This window comes from Mustela erminea, chromosome 16, assembly GCF_009829155.1.
Source record: "Mustela erminea isolate mMusErm1 chromosome 16, mMusErm1.Pri, whole genome shotgun sequence".
In the NCBI taxonomy this organism is placed as follows: domain Eukaryota; kingdom Metazoa; phylum Chordata; class Mammalia; order Carnivora; family Mustelidae; genus Mustela; species Mustela erminea.
The window spans coordinates 80,898,262-80,915,909 of record NC_045629.1 but is presented as its reverse complement, the minus strand read 5'-3'; the positions used below and the strand labels follow the sequence as shown (position 1 = coordinate 80,915,909).

General features: G+C 53.1%; 1 protein-coding gene across 1 annotated transcript in view; it reads left to right on the top strand.

The window, feature by feature from the left end:
- COL22A1 (collagen type XXII alpha 1 chain) overlaps positions 1-17,648 on the top strand; it is a 234,856-nt gene that overhangs the window by 72,641 nt on the left and 144,567 nt on the right. The window contains exons 12-14 of the mRNA XM_032316558.1: positions 1,841-1,879; positions 16,411-16,464; positions 17,480-17,533. Of these exons, the coding sequence (XP_032172449.1) occupies positions 1,841-1,879; positions 16,411-16,464; positions 17,480-17,533 (147 nt within the window). The remainder of the gene's footprint in view (positions 1-1,840; positions 1,880-16,410; positions 16,465-17,479; positions 17,534-17,648) is intronic.

Sequence of the window (17,648 nt, the reverse complement as noted above, 5' to 3'; positions counted from 1 at the left end):
TACGCCCTCAAGAAGCTCGGTGAACTCTCACACAGACTGAGCCATTCTGAGAAAGATTGCAGCCCAAGCGCCAAAAGACAAAGAAACGTGAAAGCAACAGGAGGGAAAAACGAGCCAACATGGACCGAGAAAGGCCAGGAAGATCCTTCGGCGACTGACGGTAGTCGGGGGAAGGAAGCGTCAGTGAAGTAGGATGACAGGCTCAAAAGCATCATCATGACCGTGTTCGAGGAGGCATGTAACAAGCAGGAGTAGTACCGGCACGAGCGTGGAGGAAGAGGGCCCAGAACCAGGCCGGGAGGGGTGTGTCTGTAAATCTCCCCGGAGGTAGTATAACTCTGAGGAGCTGAGGTGTGTGTGGGAAACCCGAGACTGACCTCTACCAAAGTAGTTCAAAAGTATACAGTAGAAGTGCCATTAAGAGATTAAAATGTAGCACTAGAAAACACTTAGTGCAAATAAATAAATAAATGCCGTGAAGGAGGGATGAGGAACAGCAAGACAGGAGGCAGAAATGGAAAGTTAGAGGGCCTCCAGGAAACCAGCTCTATCGGTGATCATGCTGTATATTCAGGCCAGACTCTGTCCTGCCTCCAGGAGACACACTTCAGATTCAAAGATGCAAACAGGTCGAAAGTAAAAGGATGGGAAATACATATCCTGAAAATAGAAAGCCAAAAAATTGGGAGTGACTCCGCTGTTATCAGACAAAGTAGACTCTAAAACCCAACGTCAGCGGAAACGAAGAGTTTGTCTTAGGATCAGTGTCAGTCTTTCAGAAATCGGGAAGAGTTATAAACACCTGTGCACCTCGCAAGCGTCCAAAATACGTGAAGCAGAAGGGACAGAATTGAAAAGAGAGAGGTAAGTCAGTCATGACGAGAGGCCCAAGCGCTCGCTTTCGTGATGGGACGAGCAGCCAGGACGGTGCAGAAACTGGGACGTCACTGCTACAGAAGGGCGCTGCTGCTTTGGGTAACTGTCTGGCTGTCCTTAAAAGGCTAAATGGAATTATCAGGTGACTCGGCAGTCCACTTCTTAGATACATATCTAAAAGAAACGAAGACAATATCTCTTGCAAACCCTGGACGCAAGTGTTCAGAGCAGCATTATTCATAATAACCAGAAAGTGGAAAAACCTAAGTGCTCATGGCATGGTGGACGGATAAACGGGATGTGTGTTATATTCACACGGTGGCGTGTGATTCTGCAGGGATGGACTACTGATACAGGTCACATCGTGGATAAACCTTGAAGACACTTTGCTGAGGAATCGCTGGGTGCGAAGACAGCTGTAACAGCCCACACAGCGTACAATTCCGTGTATATGAAATGTCTAGAGGAGGCAAATCTATGGAGACAAAATAGATTAGTGTCTGTCTAGGGAAGGAGGTGGGGGGCGTGGGGAGTGACCACGATTAAGTGCAGAGTTCTTGCTCAGCTGATGAAACATCCCAAAGCAGACTAGGGCTTGTTGCACAACTCTGGAAATACACTCCGAACTATTAGATTGTATAGGATTACATTGTATTACATTGTACAGAGTATTACATTGTATCCTTAAGTAGCAAATGATACCGTAGGTGGATGATATTTTAGTAAAGCTCATAAGGGGAAAAATACAAGTTCCATAATATTGAATTGTTGGAAAAATTAAATGGGGTAATAGGCATGAGAATGAACACTCAGTAAGGAACGGTTATCCTCTCTTTTGGAAGCTCCTTCCAGGAGCTGATGAGAAAGCATCCGACCCTTTCAGACCCCAGGGTACTACTGCCGTGTGACGTCATGCATGGAGATGTTCTGTCGTAAACCCGTGCCTCCTCCTTTCATTTTCTAGGGAAGAGGGCCTTTTGTCCGAGGAGAGAAGGGTGAAAAGGTAAGTATTTCCCTTTTATCACTTCTCTGGGGGCTGTGCCGCCGGCCAGGGAGCAGGGTGGGGGGTGAGGCCCAGCTGGGGAGTGGTGCTTCCTGGGAGAATCCAAGTGGAGAAAAGAGGTTTCCTGGGTGGAGAGAGGTGCCTCAGGGCAGGTGCTCTCTTGACTGGGGCAGTTGAAGCAGGTGCAGTGGGCACCGCGGCCTGGCAGGGGTGAGCAGGAATGAGCACAACTGGAGGGCAATGCTTGTTTGGGCTGCGGGTGCTTGGCAGTGCTTGGAGCAGAGGGTACTCGCTGGGGCTCATGGGGCCGGGATGCAGGGTTGCAGAAGGATCTAAGGACCGGCACGCGGGATGTTAGAGACCAGAACGTGCTCAGCCTCGTGTGCAGTTTGGGAAGATGCTGAAGGTTCTGTGTGTGGTCAGACATGGTGGGAACATTTGAGTGTGCCGAGCCAGACAGGTGTGAGGGGGAGAGACCAGAAGCATTTGAGGACTTGCCAGGAGATTTGCAGAAGTTCTGAGGGGAGACGATCAGGAGCAGGAGGAGGCGGACAGAGCCGTGGAGGAAACAGGAGGCAGGCCCGCTTATACGTGTTCTCCCCAAATACAAATATTGTACCTTCTTTTACCTTCATCAGAAGGAGGACAAGCCAACAGATCCTAGGACATGGGGCTTCCTTCCAAGGAGGAAAGCTTTCTCAAGTGCTTAGTCTGTGAGGAGAAATAAAAACGAAGGTGTCACTAAAATGCTGTTTTTCATTCCCACTAACAATTAAAAATGTACTTTGCGTGTCCGGGGAGAGACAGCCCCAGGACTCTTGGGCACCTGCACTAGGATCTCCTCAGAATGCAGTGCTGGTGGACCCTGGTGGCTTCTCCACCCCTCGCATGGGGCCGGCTGTATGAGCTGGTGCCACTCTGTTCCATTACCATGGAAACGGCTTTCCCATGGCCAGCCCCCTCTCTCCCCGCAGGTCCCCTCTCACAGTGCACTTTCACTCCAGAGATTGGCTCCACGGAGCTAGAGCAAAGCTGTACAGACATGACTACCCTGGGTTTCACTCCATGTCATCCAGAAGTCAGACTGGAGGCAGCCATGTGCTGTGGGGCAGGCAGGGGGCCCAAGTGCGTTCTCGTGCAACTAAATGATACAGCGTCTCTCAGGGAGGCAAAAACCACATTTAGACGAATAATGAATGACGTAGGGAATGAAAATAATGGTTAATTTTTAAAGCACATGGAAAAATATCTATACAGTATGACCCCAGTTGTGTGTGTGTGTGTGTGTGTGTGTGTGTGTGTGTGTGTACACAAGCGAGAGACAGAAAGGGATTGATTCTGGAGGTGGAGCCCCTTTGTTAGGCCAGATGGCCGTGTTGAGGGTATGTATTTTCTTCCCTACTTCTCTGTGTCTTCACTGATTCTATGGTGAACTTCTACTGGAGGCCCAGATGTGCACGCACATGCACACACACACACACACAGATTAACTCCTACACGAGGATACACAGCAGTCTGAGAGTCTGTGGGAGGCTCACACGGCACAGTGTGACATTGTCATCAGTTTTCCAAGCTGCGTCTGCTGACTCCTCAGATGGGGCTGCTGGTGGCCACCATCCATGGTTCCCATGTGGTTTAAAAGCATGACACCTAGAGGCTAGGTGCTCAAGTTTAGCAACTACCTTTATCTAGTGTTGCTGGCTTGCTGGGTCCCCATGGGCCTGGAGCACAGGTTTTAGCAGGACCCCCAGATGTTTCTGTCAGGATTGGGGCTGTCCTTGAAGTCAGAGTGCTGGGTCTGGGTGATGCTTGCTGGCTGGACTGCTGTGTGTCTCCTGGACCAGCATGTCCTCTGATGGCTGAGCTGTCCTCCTGCGTGGGTGTCCGGCAGGAAGAGGCAGGAACAGCAGGTGCATCTCAGCCTTGTCGGTTCTGGTATAACTCAGAATGGGCAGCCGTATTTCCCTGGTGGCTGCCGGCCTCTCCCTAGGGCCCACATCCCTGCCTGCAGGCCCACAATCGGGACCTGCTGGGTCACAGTGGCAGCCGGGGAGGCCCCATCACATCCTCGGGGCCAGCAGGACAGAGGGACAGCTGGGCAGACTCTTGCACTTCTGGCTCTGTCCTTGGTTGACATTCTCTTGCATCTGAACATTTTTAGCAAAGTCTGAGTCTAGATTCTGCCGCATATTAGCTGTGTGATGCGGGGTGAGTCACCTCCCTCTCTGGGCCTCTGCTTCCTCATCTGTAAAAACGAGGGGGTGGGACGAGATGATGCATAAAGGCCCTTGCAGGCGGCGGCTCTGAGACTTGGTGATCAGCCCACCCCAGCCTGAGCCCTTGGAGCTCTCTTCATTACTTGGAGTCTCTTGTTCCCTCCAACCCTTGGGGAGGAGGCGAGGCTGGAGGGGGGCGGTCAAGGGGACTGATAAAGTCCACAGGGCAGAGAAGGCCATGGGTGACTAATGCACTTGTACAGGGCCCAAAAAACTGGCTTCTGCACTTGAATATTCTCTCCAGAGCAATTACGTTGTGAAGGGATCATATGGACTAGAGCTTGGTGGGCCTAGGAATTGTATTTCTCTGATTGTCATTGTGTGTCTTGTGTTTCTGGTGTGTAATGAACCACTGTGATGATGTGTGTTGCCCTCCATGAGGGCTGACATGCCCTGTACTTGATGTCTCATGATGAAGCCAGCACTTCACGGGGCAGTGACTTATGCCCATTTCACAGATAGGGAGAACAAAGCTTGAAGGTCAAGTGACCAGCCCAAGGTCACAAGCTAGTTGGATGATGGGAAGCACAAACTCTGGTTTTACTCAAGGAAGGGAGGCTGCAGGGCTGATTGAAGCCCCCCTTCCCCAGCAGCTGAGGAAACTGGCCCTCCGAGAAGGTCAGTGACTGGCCCAAGGTCACACAGCTGAAGATTGACTAGAACTCTTGGCCTCCTGACTCTCCTCGGCTCCCCCAGCAGATGCCCAAGACCATTGTGTGCTGCTGCCAGGTTTCTGGGCTGCTTCTGCTCCTTGTCTTGGAAGCTAACCTCCTCTCTCTCTTCACTGTGGGGTCCTTGGGCCCATCTCCCCCGGTGTTTAAATAAATATGAAATCAGGCTAAGGTAAGGGGGGGCAGCTCTTTAGGGGATGCTGCTCACAGCCCAGGCACTGGGGCCGTAGAAGTAGAGGAAGGGAGTTTGGACCTCCCAAGCCTCCGGGAGGCAGCTGGCATTACCTCCGAGGTTGCCAGATGAGCGGATAGATGAGTGGGTGTCGGCCCTCCGCCATCCAAGGCTGAGGGCCAGCTCGACCCAGGAGAGGTCACCGATGGCCGTGGGGCAGACCCAGCTTCGGAATCTGGCTCCACCTCGTGTTAACCTCTTGTCTGTCCTTGGGCGACTCTGAGCCTCAGTTTCCTTTTCTGTAAAAGGGGGAAGGGGAAAGATGATGGTTCTACCCCGTAAGGTCGGAGGGGGTTAAAGGAGAGAAGGTGCGTGAGGGGTTTCACGCAGGGCCCGGCCCAGGGAGCACGCTCGCTGGTGACGCCCTGTTTCTGTTACACCCATACTTCTCATTTCCTTTGCAGCTGGCTTGGTGGTGGCGATGAGGGTGTGTACCCGTGGTCCAGGGCGGGTAGGGACCATTTCTGGTGGAGTCAGAGGGAGCAGGGAGGGGTCCCGACCTCTGTGCCTCTGCCCTTGGTTCTCCCCTGCAGAGAAGACGGACCAGCATACTGAGATGCAGGCATAGGGGTTCCTTTGGGTGCGCACTGCTCCGGTGTGGATGCTATGGAGATGAAGGCTGTAGCATTAGGTGGATCATGAACCCCACAAGCAGAAAAAGATTTAGAAACAACAGAAAGAAGTCCAAAATGTGAGTTTCCGGTGAGCTTCCTCTTGGTGCATCCCGAAGGTCCTTCTGCTCTGGGGACCAATGCCTCCAGGAAGGAAGCCTGGAGCCTGGGGGTTTGGTCCGGTTCCTGGGCCCACAGCGCCCTCTGGTGTCTGCGAGCCCGCACCTCTGCGCAGCTTGCTCTCGGCCGGGCTTGTCCTCCTCTCCTCCCAGATTTAGCATCTGGGAGGAAGGAAAGGAGGGAAGAGGACGCCTCGGTTTGGTGCTCATGTGAGGAGCTGGGCAGACACGGCTCGGGTCGCAGCTCTGCGGTGGCTGGCGTCTCTCTGAGGGTCTCAGCTTGTCATATGGGAACATGGATGCCGAGGGCTGAACGTGGATTACAAGAGGTTGATCGCAAAGCACCTGGCTTCATCCCTGGCACTTGATAAGCGTGTGTAAAAATCTGTCCCTTGCACTTCTTATCCTTTTGCTGCTAGAGGATATTGCTAAAATCCATGCAAGAGGGACATATGTTTCTGTAATAGATAGCATTCAAGTACTCAGTACGTGAGAGCGGGTGGTGGGTTCGCAGAGCTTTAAAACCCAGCCTGGGCCCCCATCCAGAGGCTCATTCACAAGTTCTGGGGAGGAGGTGTGCTCGAATGCAGTCATGCCATCCAGAGTGTGGTCCTTCTTACTGGTCCCTAAACGAGCCAGGGTGTGGTCTCCATCCCCCACGCTGCTAGGCACACTAGGACCCCGCCTGGGCCTCAGAAGATGGAGCAGTGGAGGAGGGTCCCATCCGCAGAGCCCACTGAGGGTGCCATAGGAGCTCACTGTTCTACTGCAGGAGGTGCTGAGAAATGAAACAACAAAAAGTGTCTAGGAAAGTATCCTGAGCATAATTTATATGAAGGGAGAAATAGAAGCAGAAACAAAATTACCACGAGCTGATTCTGTTTTTTATAAGAACACTTGACAACTGCAACAGCAAGGAAAAATGGGAACAACCTAATGGAACATCGCATTACAGCAACCAGATGGGCACGAGTGAAAATTTGGAACACCTTGCGACAGGGAGCTAGGCGTACAATGGAATGCAAATGAGATACAGCATATAGGAAGCCCTGTGTGCTCACGCATCAAAGGGCGCGTGCGCAGGGCAGACCACATTCTAGGGTAGCGGGATTTGGGGTGTTTCATAGGTCTTGTTAATTACTCTTCCCAGTTTTACAACATCTGTGAACATTTGACCGAAGACTAAGTCTTAATCTTAATATAATGAAAATCATTTTAAGCATAAGATCTCCACAGATGTTTATGCGGGAAGTCCCAAAGCGGTGTGATTTTGGAGGAAAGTGCCCTGTCTCCCAGCACAGGAGCCTGCAAAGCACAGGGTGACAGGATGGCCGGTGGGTCCAGAAGGCAGAACATGACAGTAGCTGAGGGTCGGACTTTGGACTCTTGGCACGGCCCCACTCCTGTGGCATAACCTGGTGGGTAAGGAGGGTTCTCCACAGTTGTTGGTGCCTCAGTTTCCTCAACTGTGCATGGAAGATGCTAGAACAAACCATGAGCTCCCCTCAGGCGGTTGTGAGGTTCAGTGAGGGTGTCTAGGAGAGAACTTTGTGGCCACCTGCTAAATAATGAGTTGGGCAAACATTAGCAAGAATCAAGTGCCAGGCATCCGGGCACGGTTCTGTGAGCACAGTGACCAGTTCAAGCATGTTATCCAAGTTAACTCAAACCAAACAAATTCAGTACTTTTGCTTCAAAGCCCAGAGACAGATGTTCTTTCCTCTGGGCCCACAGCTGTGAAAAGGGAACCTTGACACTCCTGCCGCCATCTTGCTGCGGTGCAGTGAGCCAGTTGGAGCCAGGTGAGGTGATGTTCGGAGGGCAGGCCTATTTAAATGGATCCTTGTAAGTGATATTGCTGAATGATCACGCCCGCAGCCTCTCCAGCTGCTCAGATACACGATACGGCGCATTGCCTGCCACCGTTGTCCTCTTTATGAGCAGCACCTGGTGTTAATATTACAACGAGAGTGGGACTGGGGTAGGGGAGGGGCCTCAGGCAGGTCTGGTCTAGACCAGGATGGGGAGGCGGGGCAGGGCTCCATTTCCCCGGAATGGAGCACAGTATGGGACAGCTTAGGGAGAGAACTCCCCAGCCCCTCATCAGCCCAGATTATGCCCTATAGCTAGCAAGGGCAGCTGAGACCCACAGGAGAAGAAATTGGGGCAGAGTATCCTGTAAAGCCATGCTTGGGTCAGCAACTCAGCACTCAGCATTTGGTCGAAGCAAAGAAACTCAAAAACAACTACCACCAGAAAGTCCCTCCTTAAGCATTTCCACCGAAATCCATATGGCAATAAATAAAAGTTCATATGGATTTTGTGCTCAGATTTCACGGTGTGGTGCACCAGAAAAAATACGCGAGTGAGTGTCAGGAACTCAGCTGAATTTTATTGGGCTGGCTGGCGTGGTAGCAGACGGAGCTTTAGTTCCACACAAGCATCAGTTCCTTGTCTTTTAAGGCTTTCTTCAATCCCTGCCTGGATCATAAACCTGACAGAACCGAAGTGGCAAAGGAGGAATCTGAGTCCAACAAGTAGTCCAGATGCTGCCTTCTAGAAACTTCAGCTGAATGCCCTGAAGAGGGTACCAGAGCCATGAGCAGCAAGCCGGAGTGTCCTCAAGTCCTCTCGTAGGAGAGTTTTCATGGGGTGGGTCATCACAAAATTGAAGATGCCACGTGGAAAGCTGAGGGGAGAGTCCAAGATCATCAGCTGTTGGGAAGCCAGGTTCCCAATGGTTAGCAGAGGCAGCCTGGTCCCCAGGTCTGAGAAGAGCAGCAGGTTCTGCACACATACCCTCAAGGACAAAGCAGGCTCCTCCACATCGCCGTGGACCATGAAGCATCCAGCCTCTCAGGAAAGGCAGCTGGCATGAGGGACATTGGGGGCCCACCTGCCACAAAGTCCCTAACAGCTGTGGGGCAGGGGCCTGGAATCCCTCAGTTCCAAGGAAATGTCCTCTTCCGGCTTACACTCACCATCTGTTGGAAACGTGCAGGCGTGCATGGGTTTGTGATTGTCAAGTGCTGCTCTTGTGACAAATTCCCTGTTGACCACTGCTCAGCACCACGTGTTCTGTGGCACATGGAATCCACATGTTTGGAGTACACGTCACACCTGCTGCTGTGAGGAGGCCCCCAAGAGACCCTTCCTCTGCCTGTCTCCTTCCAGTTCTGGATTCGTGTTTCCCGGGCCTTCTCTCAGTATTTCTCCCCCGAGACTGGTCTCCTCCTTATCCATCTACCGTTGCCCTCTGCCTCTTGAAATACCAGGGATACTTCTGACCCAGGAACCTTTGAGCTCTTGTGCACAGAGCCAGACAGTCCCAGGAGCACCTTCTCATTCATTCCTTCCAGTGAGGGTAGGTGGAAGGTGGCATTCCCTGCATTTCTTGGATAAGCCACTGAGACTTGGAAAACACACATGTTGAAGTTTTTCCCTGTAAGAAGTTGTATGGGAAGAGGACAACATAGTTTATAATAGCTCTGGCTTGTTAGAAATCCTAACAGCTACCCATTTAGGGGAAGGCAAGGTTCCTGGGGGCTGGGGAGGGACAGCAAAATGAGGGACATGAGCCCTGATGTTTGTTTAATGCAACCTGTTTGCACCTGTAGGCAAAAGTGGGGTACCCACAAGATGAAGAAGAGCCCCCAGGAAAAAGTCGCTCTGACCGCTGCACAGCTGACAGGGCAGGGCTGATAAGAGCTTAAAGTGACATTCCCATTCAAGCCTAGTCTGAGTTCACCAAGGACTCTCTCTGTGAGGCAGTCACAGTAGTGCCTGGGACCCCACTGCAGGGGACAGTCAGACCAGCTCTCACAATGGCCACTGTGATGTCAACATGGCAGACACATTGTGGCTGTCTCCAAGGCAAAAGGCTGTCTCCTTCCCCCCTGAGCTAGTTCTTTCTTGGGTGTCTTTCCAGAGCAGGCTTTATTGGAAACTGTGAGATGAGATTTCATGGCATGTCTATAGAATGGATTGCAGAATTGCTGGGGAAAGGAGAGAGGGCCCTGCCAAATAGGGATTTTCTTCTTGGTGCCTCTTTCCCAGACCGGGACCCAAGAAAGGTCTCCAGAAGCCACAAGATGCTTCTACATATCAGGGGTTTCTCGTGTAAGAGAAAAGTACAGCACAGCACGGCAAGGGGCAGTGGGTACACATTTATGTCTCTGATCCTTTCTGAGAGAATGAGATGGAGACATTAGCAGTCAGGGCCATGCAGAATTCAGTGGCCAACCTGTGACAATTTTATATGGAACGATATGGTGACGTGGTCTCAAGGAAAGTCACAGAGTAGAAAGAATCATAACAGATCTTACTGATCTTACTGAGCTGTTGCCATGTACCAGGCTGTGTACTTTGGCATCAGCCTCCTGGAGACCATTAGGGAGTCTGGGGCAGGCCCGCAGCAAGAGTGACCCACTCCTATCCACTGCATGGCCAATGCCGGCTCTCTGCCCTTTCCTGAAATCAGTGCTGGGAAGCCTTGATCCTCCAAAACCATGTCCCCGGTGGGAATCAACTTATTTTATGTCATGACTGCATTGTAGAGCTTCTGAGCCATAAAATATAAATTATATGTGTTTGTATGTGTGAAACTTCTAAGATATATTTACGCCATTGCCTCTAGCTCTGGGTCCCTTTCCCTTTGCTCACGCCGGGCTTAATCAGCAGCCCCATCTCCTATTCTTAGCCTGTGCGTTAATGTGCATTATTCATGGTTATCGAGTTGGATAACTGTGGTTGAAGGCCTTCTATTTTTATAATAATTAAAGGGTTTCGTGGAAAATAAGTTTAGCTGCTTTTGTGCCCTCAAGTAGCCTTGTGGGGTTGGGGGCTAAGGGCTGAGAGAACCATGGCGCTGTAGACCCTGTCCGTGGTGCTGAAGGGCACTTGGGGAAGTTCTGGGTTCACGGGATCTCACAACCCCAGGAAGAGCTGGGATAGGAAAGTCTGTACCTTTCCCCACCTCTGTCTGACACTCGGGCACTTGCCAAGCCTAGTGGATCAGTCACAGGACCAAGGGCTTTGTCCAGGAGGAGGAGAGTAGTTGTGGGAAGGGCAGACGCTGGCTGCTGGACAGTGGGACGGGCGGGGGAGGGGAGGCTGAGGGTGTGGACCCTGGACACAGATTGGTGGCTTCAGACTGCGCTTGGCCACATGCCAGCTGTGTATCACTGCAGTTCCTCGACCCTTTAGCCCTTATTTTATTCGCCTATAAATTGGCGATTGTACTGCTATTCGTCTCAGAGGGTTGCTGTAAGGAGAAAATGAGCTAATGAAAATAAATGACTTATATTTGTAAAAAGTGCTCGTAAATGTTAAGGATAATTACTATTACGCCAACAGAGTGTTGCATTTTTTTAAACACCAGATGATGTCTTCTGCGTCCTGGGCATCGGTGAAGTCTTATTCCCAGGGGCGGCCGACAGCTGTAAGATGTCAGGGCTCCCACCTCCCACGGAGGGGGTGCCTCTGTAGCTCTGCAAGCCTCATGAAGCCTGGAGAGTTATTGGAAAATGTGCTCCAGGTGGACTGATTACAGTATGGGCTGTCCTTTCCTTTCCTTGGTTCACGTAGAATAATTTGTAGAGCATCTGAGAACATTAACAGTACCTGGTGTTTATAAAGACCATGGTCTGCCAGGATTTGTGCACCTGCTATGTAGTTTGGAGGTAAATACTGCTGCCCTCATTTTACAAGCATATTAACTATGTGACCAAGAGCCAAGTGAGATGCTCTCTCCATGTGGCCCAGCCAGAAGCTGTGCTCATGTTTTCTGACCCCACGGCCAGCATTTATCAGTGCTGAGCCATGGTTCCCAGACATGACAGCATCTGAATCATGGGGAGGGCTTATTAGGCCAGCTTGCTGGGCCCCACCCCCAGAGCGTCTGGTTCTGTGGGGCTGGGAGAGGGGCAGAGAGTCTGCCTTCCTAACAAGACCCAGGGGATGCTGATGCTGATGCTCCTGGTCCAGAAGCCACACTTTGGGGACCGCTGCCCAGAGGAGCCCTCCGACCCCACCTGCAGGACCTCCTCTGTCTCTTCCAGGTGAACTGAGAGGGATACTAACATGTGCCTCTAGGGAAGAAGCCATCTCTTTGTCAACATTTAGAAAAAATCCTGATAGCTGATTAACCGAAAGAACAGGAGAAATATTTGCTTTCCCTTAAATCTGTATTTTGCCCAGTGAGGTCACCCCATAATTCCCAGAGCTCGGGTTCTGAAAGTGGGCATGGGCGTAGAGCTGCTGCCTCATGTTACCCTCCTGGGGGCTCCCAGTGAGACCGCAGAGTCAGTGTGTATGGGGAGCGGGGTGGGGAGGAGCAGGCAGAGAGGTTCGCCTTGACGTGGCATCAACACCCTGAGTTGGAGCTGGGGGAGGCCCCTCTTCCCCGAGCCCTGGTCATCTTCTGTAACGGGTTTCATACACATTATCTATTGTCATCCTCTTGATCTGAGTGACTGCCTTTTTACAAGCGAAGAGTGGAGTTTTGGATAGTTTACCCAAAATAACTGTTCCTGATGCTTGTTCGAGTTTCCGTGTATAGGCAGCATTTCCAGGGCATGGTCTCCAGGCATCTTACTGACCACCTGGGGCCAGAGGTACCATTCTTCTCGTGTTGCCTTTTCCACAGGTGAAGGAGCTGAGACCCTGGAGGAAGGTCACTTGTTCTGCATGGCTAACACTTGGCAGAGGCTCCCTGACAGTCCCGACCCCCCACCCCGTCTACCTCCCCGGCCTTCCCTTCTCTCTTTCTTCTTCCTCCTTCCCTCCATTTCCCTCCTTTTGTTGTACTTTACGTGGATCCTTATCTATTTCTCTTCCCTCTAGGAATCCCGCTGTGCCCGACTTCACCAGTTCCTGGAGCAACACCACACTCCTCCTTTCTCTGACCCGCCCCACAGGCTGCACAATGTGCTCCTCCTTCCCTACACTAGACCAACAACTGGCTTCTTAATTATGTCCACACCCTTCTTCCCATCTGAAATCAGGATGGGTCTCTATCAACTGAGGCTCAGAGAGGGCGGGTGGGTTTCCTGAGGGGACAGAGTGTGCAGTTCTGGGCTGTAACTCCCCCTTTGCAAAGCTGCAGCAGAAAGTGGATGGGGAGCCCCTCCCCCACCACCAAGGGGATTTTGGAAGGTGCATCATAGGATGTGGTGGTGTTCCGGGAGGCCACGCTGAGGGGACACAAAAACATGAAACATTTGGGTCAGGCTGACAATTTTCATAAGAACAGGAACCCGTCTAAACAACGCCTGGATCTCATGAGGATTTGCAAGTGGAAATTTTCAGGATCTATTTTGCAGTGCTGGCTTGGTTAGCCTAACCGTGTAAAGTAAGATTGAACTTGATGCTCTCCTCTTAGAGGAAATACGCGCCTCGGAAGAGGCCTCTGGTCAGTTTCTTGGGCTACAAAGCAAGGGTAGGTAGCACACCCATCACAAAGCAGAAGCAACTGCTGGTCCCATGACTCCAGTCCTCAGACCGGTTTGCCAAGCTGCCTGTGTCCTCGGGAAGCCCAGACCCTGCTGGATTTGTGGTCCCTATTTACAGAGGGAGATGGGGTATTAGAGCATTTCACTAACGAGGCCACAGCCATTAGTATTAAGTGATGGAGGGTTTGAAGCCACAGTTGGCTAGCTTTTGAAGGCACTGTTTTACTACAACACCTGCCCCGAGGGGTTCATACCTGCAAGGCTAACTTTAAAGGAGGAGGACCTCCCTGCTGTCTCCCTTCGGGGCCCACATGGCTCAGGAAGGGATTGAAGCCCTTGTGGGTCCTGTGCCGAGCAGGCAGTGGTGACAGGGAGTTGGTTGCTGGAGCCCTGAGGCCCCACCTCTTGGAGCTCCTATCCTGTGAATGAGACAGATCCATACAGACATGTGTCGGGCATCTATTAGGAAGTGCCCACAAGGCTGGAACCTGACAGTTGGGCAAAGGGAGGGTTCCGGAACTCTCTGGAGTTCCCTTTGGCATTGTCTTGGTCTCCTCCCTGGCCCCATTTATTAGATGGTCCTGGGAGTGCCAATGTCCTGCTGCCCTTCCCCATTTATTCCTGAGGCAGGAGCCCATCAAGATACCCCTTCCCCTGCCTTCAGCAGCAGCAGCCAGAAGACAGACTGGCCTTTCAAGGACCCACCATCTTAACTGGGTAACCACCACGTAGGGGGAGCTCTGCTCCAGGTCCCTCAATAGGTCTGGTTGTGGAGGGAAGCTCCATCAAAGGCATGTCCTCAGACTCTTCTTGTGTGTCCCTCTTTTCAAGAAGTCTTGAATTTAGCCCTAGAGTTGCACAGAAGCAAGAGCTAAGAAGGCTGGGGTCCCTGCCACCTGCAGATGCTCACACCATTGGCTCAGATCGGCCCAGGATGGGGCAGGGGATAAAACATGGGTCTTGGAGACAGACAGGGCACCTGGGGAGCTGAGCCCTGACCTATTCCTGACCAGCAGAACCCTGGCCTGATGTAGGGCTCTGCCCCTGGGAAGGCCGTTGAAAGAGCTCTGCTGCTTTCCCAGGACTAGAGGCTGTGGGGGGAGGAACGGGGTCCCTGGAGAAGGGGAGGGGTGGCTGGGCTGGGCTGGGCCGGGTTGGGCTGGGTGTGCAAGCTCTGTTGCTCCAACCTTCCCACTCCCGGCCGTGGCAGCAGCTGCACGGGCTCGGGCGTCCAGCCCTCTGTGCCCGAGTGCTGCAGGCAGAGTGAGGATAAGGACACAGCCCGCAGGACTGGGTCACCCAGGGAACCGGGCGTTCAAACACTGCTAGGAGGCAGATTCTGGGGCCCCGCGTGGGTCTTCCAAGCAGAGACCCTGCAAGGTTGGATGCAGGATGGAATCTGTGCACTTACACCTGATAAACCATGAAGTTAATCTTGTCTCTTGTCGAAGCGTCCTGGGACAAGTCAGAGGCGCTGCCGGAAGGAACGTGCTCCGTGAGGACCGGCTGCTCTGAGCGGCCTTGTCAGGGTCACTTGATCTGATCTGTGCGGTTATTAACATCAGTGCAATATTGCTACTGGTTCTGCCACTCTTAGTGCTAAAGAGACAAGGCGGGTGGGTGTTTGGGCAGTTCTCAGGAACTCAGAAGTCACTTCTGTCTGTCCTGCGTGCTCACTTCATCTCTGGGTCCTTGAATTCCAGAACAGCACTGGGGGGGGGGGGGCAGGGCGGGGATTCACCCCCGCTGTGTGTTTGTGTAGATGGTGGCTGGGACATCGCCTGTCGGGGCAGCCCTTCCCTCGAGGATGCTGCTGGTGGTTCGACCCCCAGCAGGCACCTGACTCCCACTGGTTCTGAGGAAACCCCGGGCCCTTGACGTTGAACAACCCTTCCTCTTGTGGATCATCATCACCCTGCTGGCTGCCCCATGTCTCCAACCGAGGACAGCCACAGGTCCCTGAAGCCCGACGAGGAGGTCTCATCCCTCCCCACACTGCCTCTGAGTACCGGGCTTGCCCGCTGAGGAAGGTCTCCTCTTTCCTCCTCTTAGTCTGTAAATAACGCTCCTTTCCAGCACTTTCAAAGCCCCGCGAGGGACAGCCTGGTCTCCTCGGCACAGGTGTAACCAGGACTCGGTTTTGCCTGTGACGAGGTACAGAAAAGCCTAGGCACATCTCCCTGCGTGTGCAGGAGCCACGGCAGCCGCTCACATGGTCTGTGCATATGGACACGCACACGTCCTTGTTTATAGGTGACCCCTGGAAATGTCCAAGGCTCGACATGCCTTCGAGAAAATGACAAGACCCATCTTAGGGGTTATGTGAGGACTGCCTAAGGTGGTAGAAGCCAAAGACGTGATTCAGCTCGCAGTGTTTGCTTAATATCACTTACCGATTCATCAGTCCGCACAAGTGTTTGAATGTCCAATAACCTCATTTCACAGATGGGAGAGCCTGGAAAGAGACATTGACTTGCTCAGTGTCCCACAGAAAATTGTCGGCGTGGGGAGGCTGGGCTGAAGGTCTTGGCGGAATCCTTTGATTTGAATCGTATGGTGTTGGAGCCGGACAGGAGCTCGGAGACCCCCAAGTCCCTGTGTTTAGATGGCTCCCGTGCACTCGCCAGGATGACGGTGGGAGCAGCCTGGCCCATGTCCCCTTCCTCCCCAGAATTGCCCCATGAGTGTGCCCATCACAGGCTTCTGCGTGTGAGCCACTGGAATGGAGGGTGCCCCAGCTTAAGAAATCCTTCTAGACCCCTGCTCTAGCCCAGGGGTGCTCAGCCAGGGGCGAGTTTGCCTCGGCAGACATGTGGCTGTATCTGAAGACGTGTTTGATTGTCACCACTAGGGAGTGTTACTGGCCTGTAGGAGTGGATGTGCCTGGAGTGCCCGGGACACCCCCTCCAACAAAGGGGCATCCGGCGCAGGGTCCATCAGGCCCAGGTTGAGAAGGTGGTGCTTTGGGGGTGTGACACTGAGCCCCGAGCAAGGAAGGGCCACAGTGTGAGTCGGGGGAGGGGGCATGGGGCTGACAGGTGCATACAGACCCCTGCAGGTCTTGTTAAAATGTAGACCCTGACCAATGTCGTAGGTCTCTAGTGAAGCCTGAAAATCTGCATTTCTTGTGCTCTTCTCACTGTGCTGACTGGTGGTCTCTCTCTGTCCTAGGGTTCCCTGGGCCTGCCCGGTCCCCCTGGGAGAGACGGCAGCAAAGGCCTGCGGGTACGTCTGCTCCCTTCGCCCTCTCCACAGGCAGCCTCCGGTCAGAGCCCATGTCCTTGAGGGGGCGGCCTCTGCTGGGGCGTGAACTGGGCTTCGTGTATACTGGGACACTTTGAGGTCCCCAGAAGTCAGCGTAATCATTTTACTGACACCAGCTGCAGTGGTGGCCACAGGCTCTGCCTGCGTGTGCTTGGAAGCGAGTTTCTCCCTCAGGTGACAAGGAGTTCTGCTTGGGAGGTCCTGCTGTCCCAGCGCCCAGGCCTGGAATGAAGTCCCGGCCCAAAGCGGGGGACTCGCCCAGGTCCCTAGTTCATAGCTGTGGCGACCCAAGCAGCACCTCATCTCCTGCATGGGGCCCCCAGCCTCCCTCTTACCTGTTCCCTGACTCCCCCTCCCCACTCCCTGCCTCTGAGTTGGAACGTGCTCCAGAAATCCAGACCAAAAGTGGTCAACTTGGGCAGGCCAGTCTACTCCAGGGCAAAGGGGTCCTCCTCACCAGAACCCAAAGGGAAGTCGGTTCTAGGTGTTCCCTTGGTGATGTCCAGCATGTGTGAGCAGGTTTCAGAGCTGAAGCCTTGAACATGAGCCCCTCCTATGTCTGTGGCCTTTAATGCTCCTGGACAGGAGGCCTGGGGTGGAGAGCAGGAGAGAAAGGGGGGCTCCACACTCCGCAGACCGCTCTCGACCCCCTCCATATGGCCAGGCTCCTCCATGAGAATTCCTGCCTTGTCTCTCCAGTCACTCTGCTTTCTCCACTGCTGTGTCTGAGTCTGGTTCTGTTGGCCTCGAGCAGTAGGTGCGAGGGGCTGAGCTATGCTCCTTGCATTGAAGACCAGCCCCTAGGCTCATGGGACATCTCTCAAGGGCAGCCTGGGTCTCCTTTCCCTGGTGGTTACCTTGTGTCTGGGGTGGGTTTTGAGCTCCCGACACAGATGCCACCGAGGCTTTGGGCTGCCCCGCTGTACCTGGTCCTGTGTTGCCCTGGGCTCTGACCAGCCCTGTGTTGTGTTTGCAGGGGGAGCCGGGAGAGCCAGGAGAGCCGGGGCTGCCTGGCGAGGTGGGCATGCGGGTAAGTGGCACTTTCCCCCGATGTCCCCAGGGGATAAGTCTTGGTGCAAAACCAACTGCTTTAGGTGTAGAGGAGACATGCATGACTTCACTCCTCACCCGTCCCATATAACCAC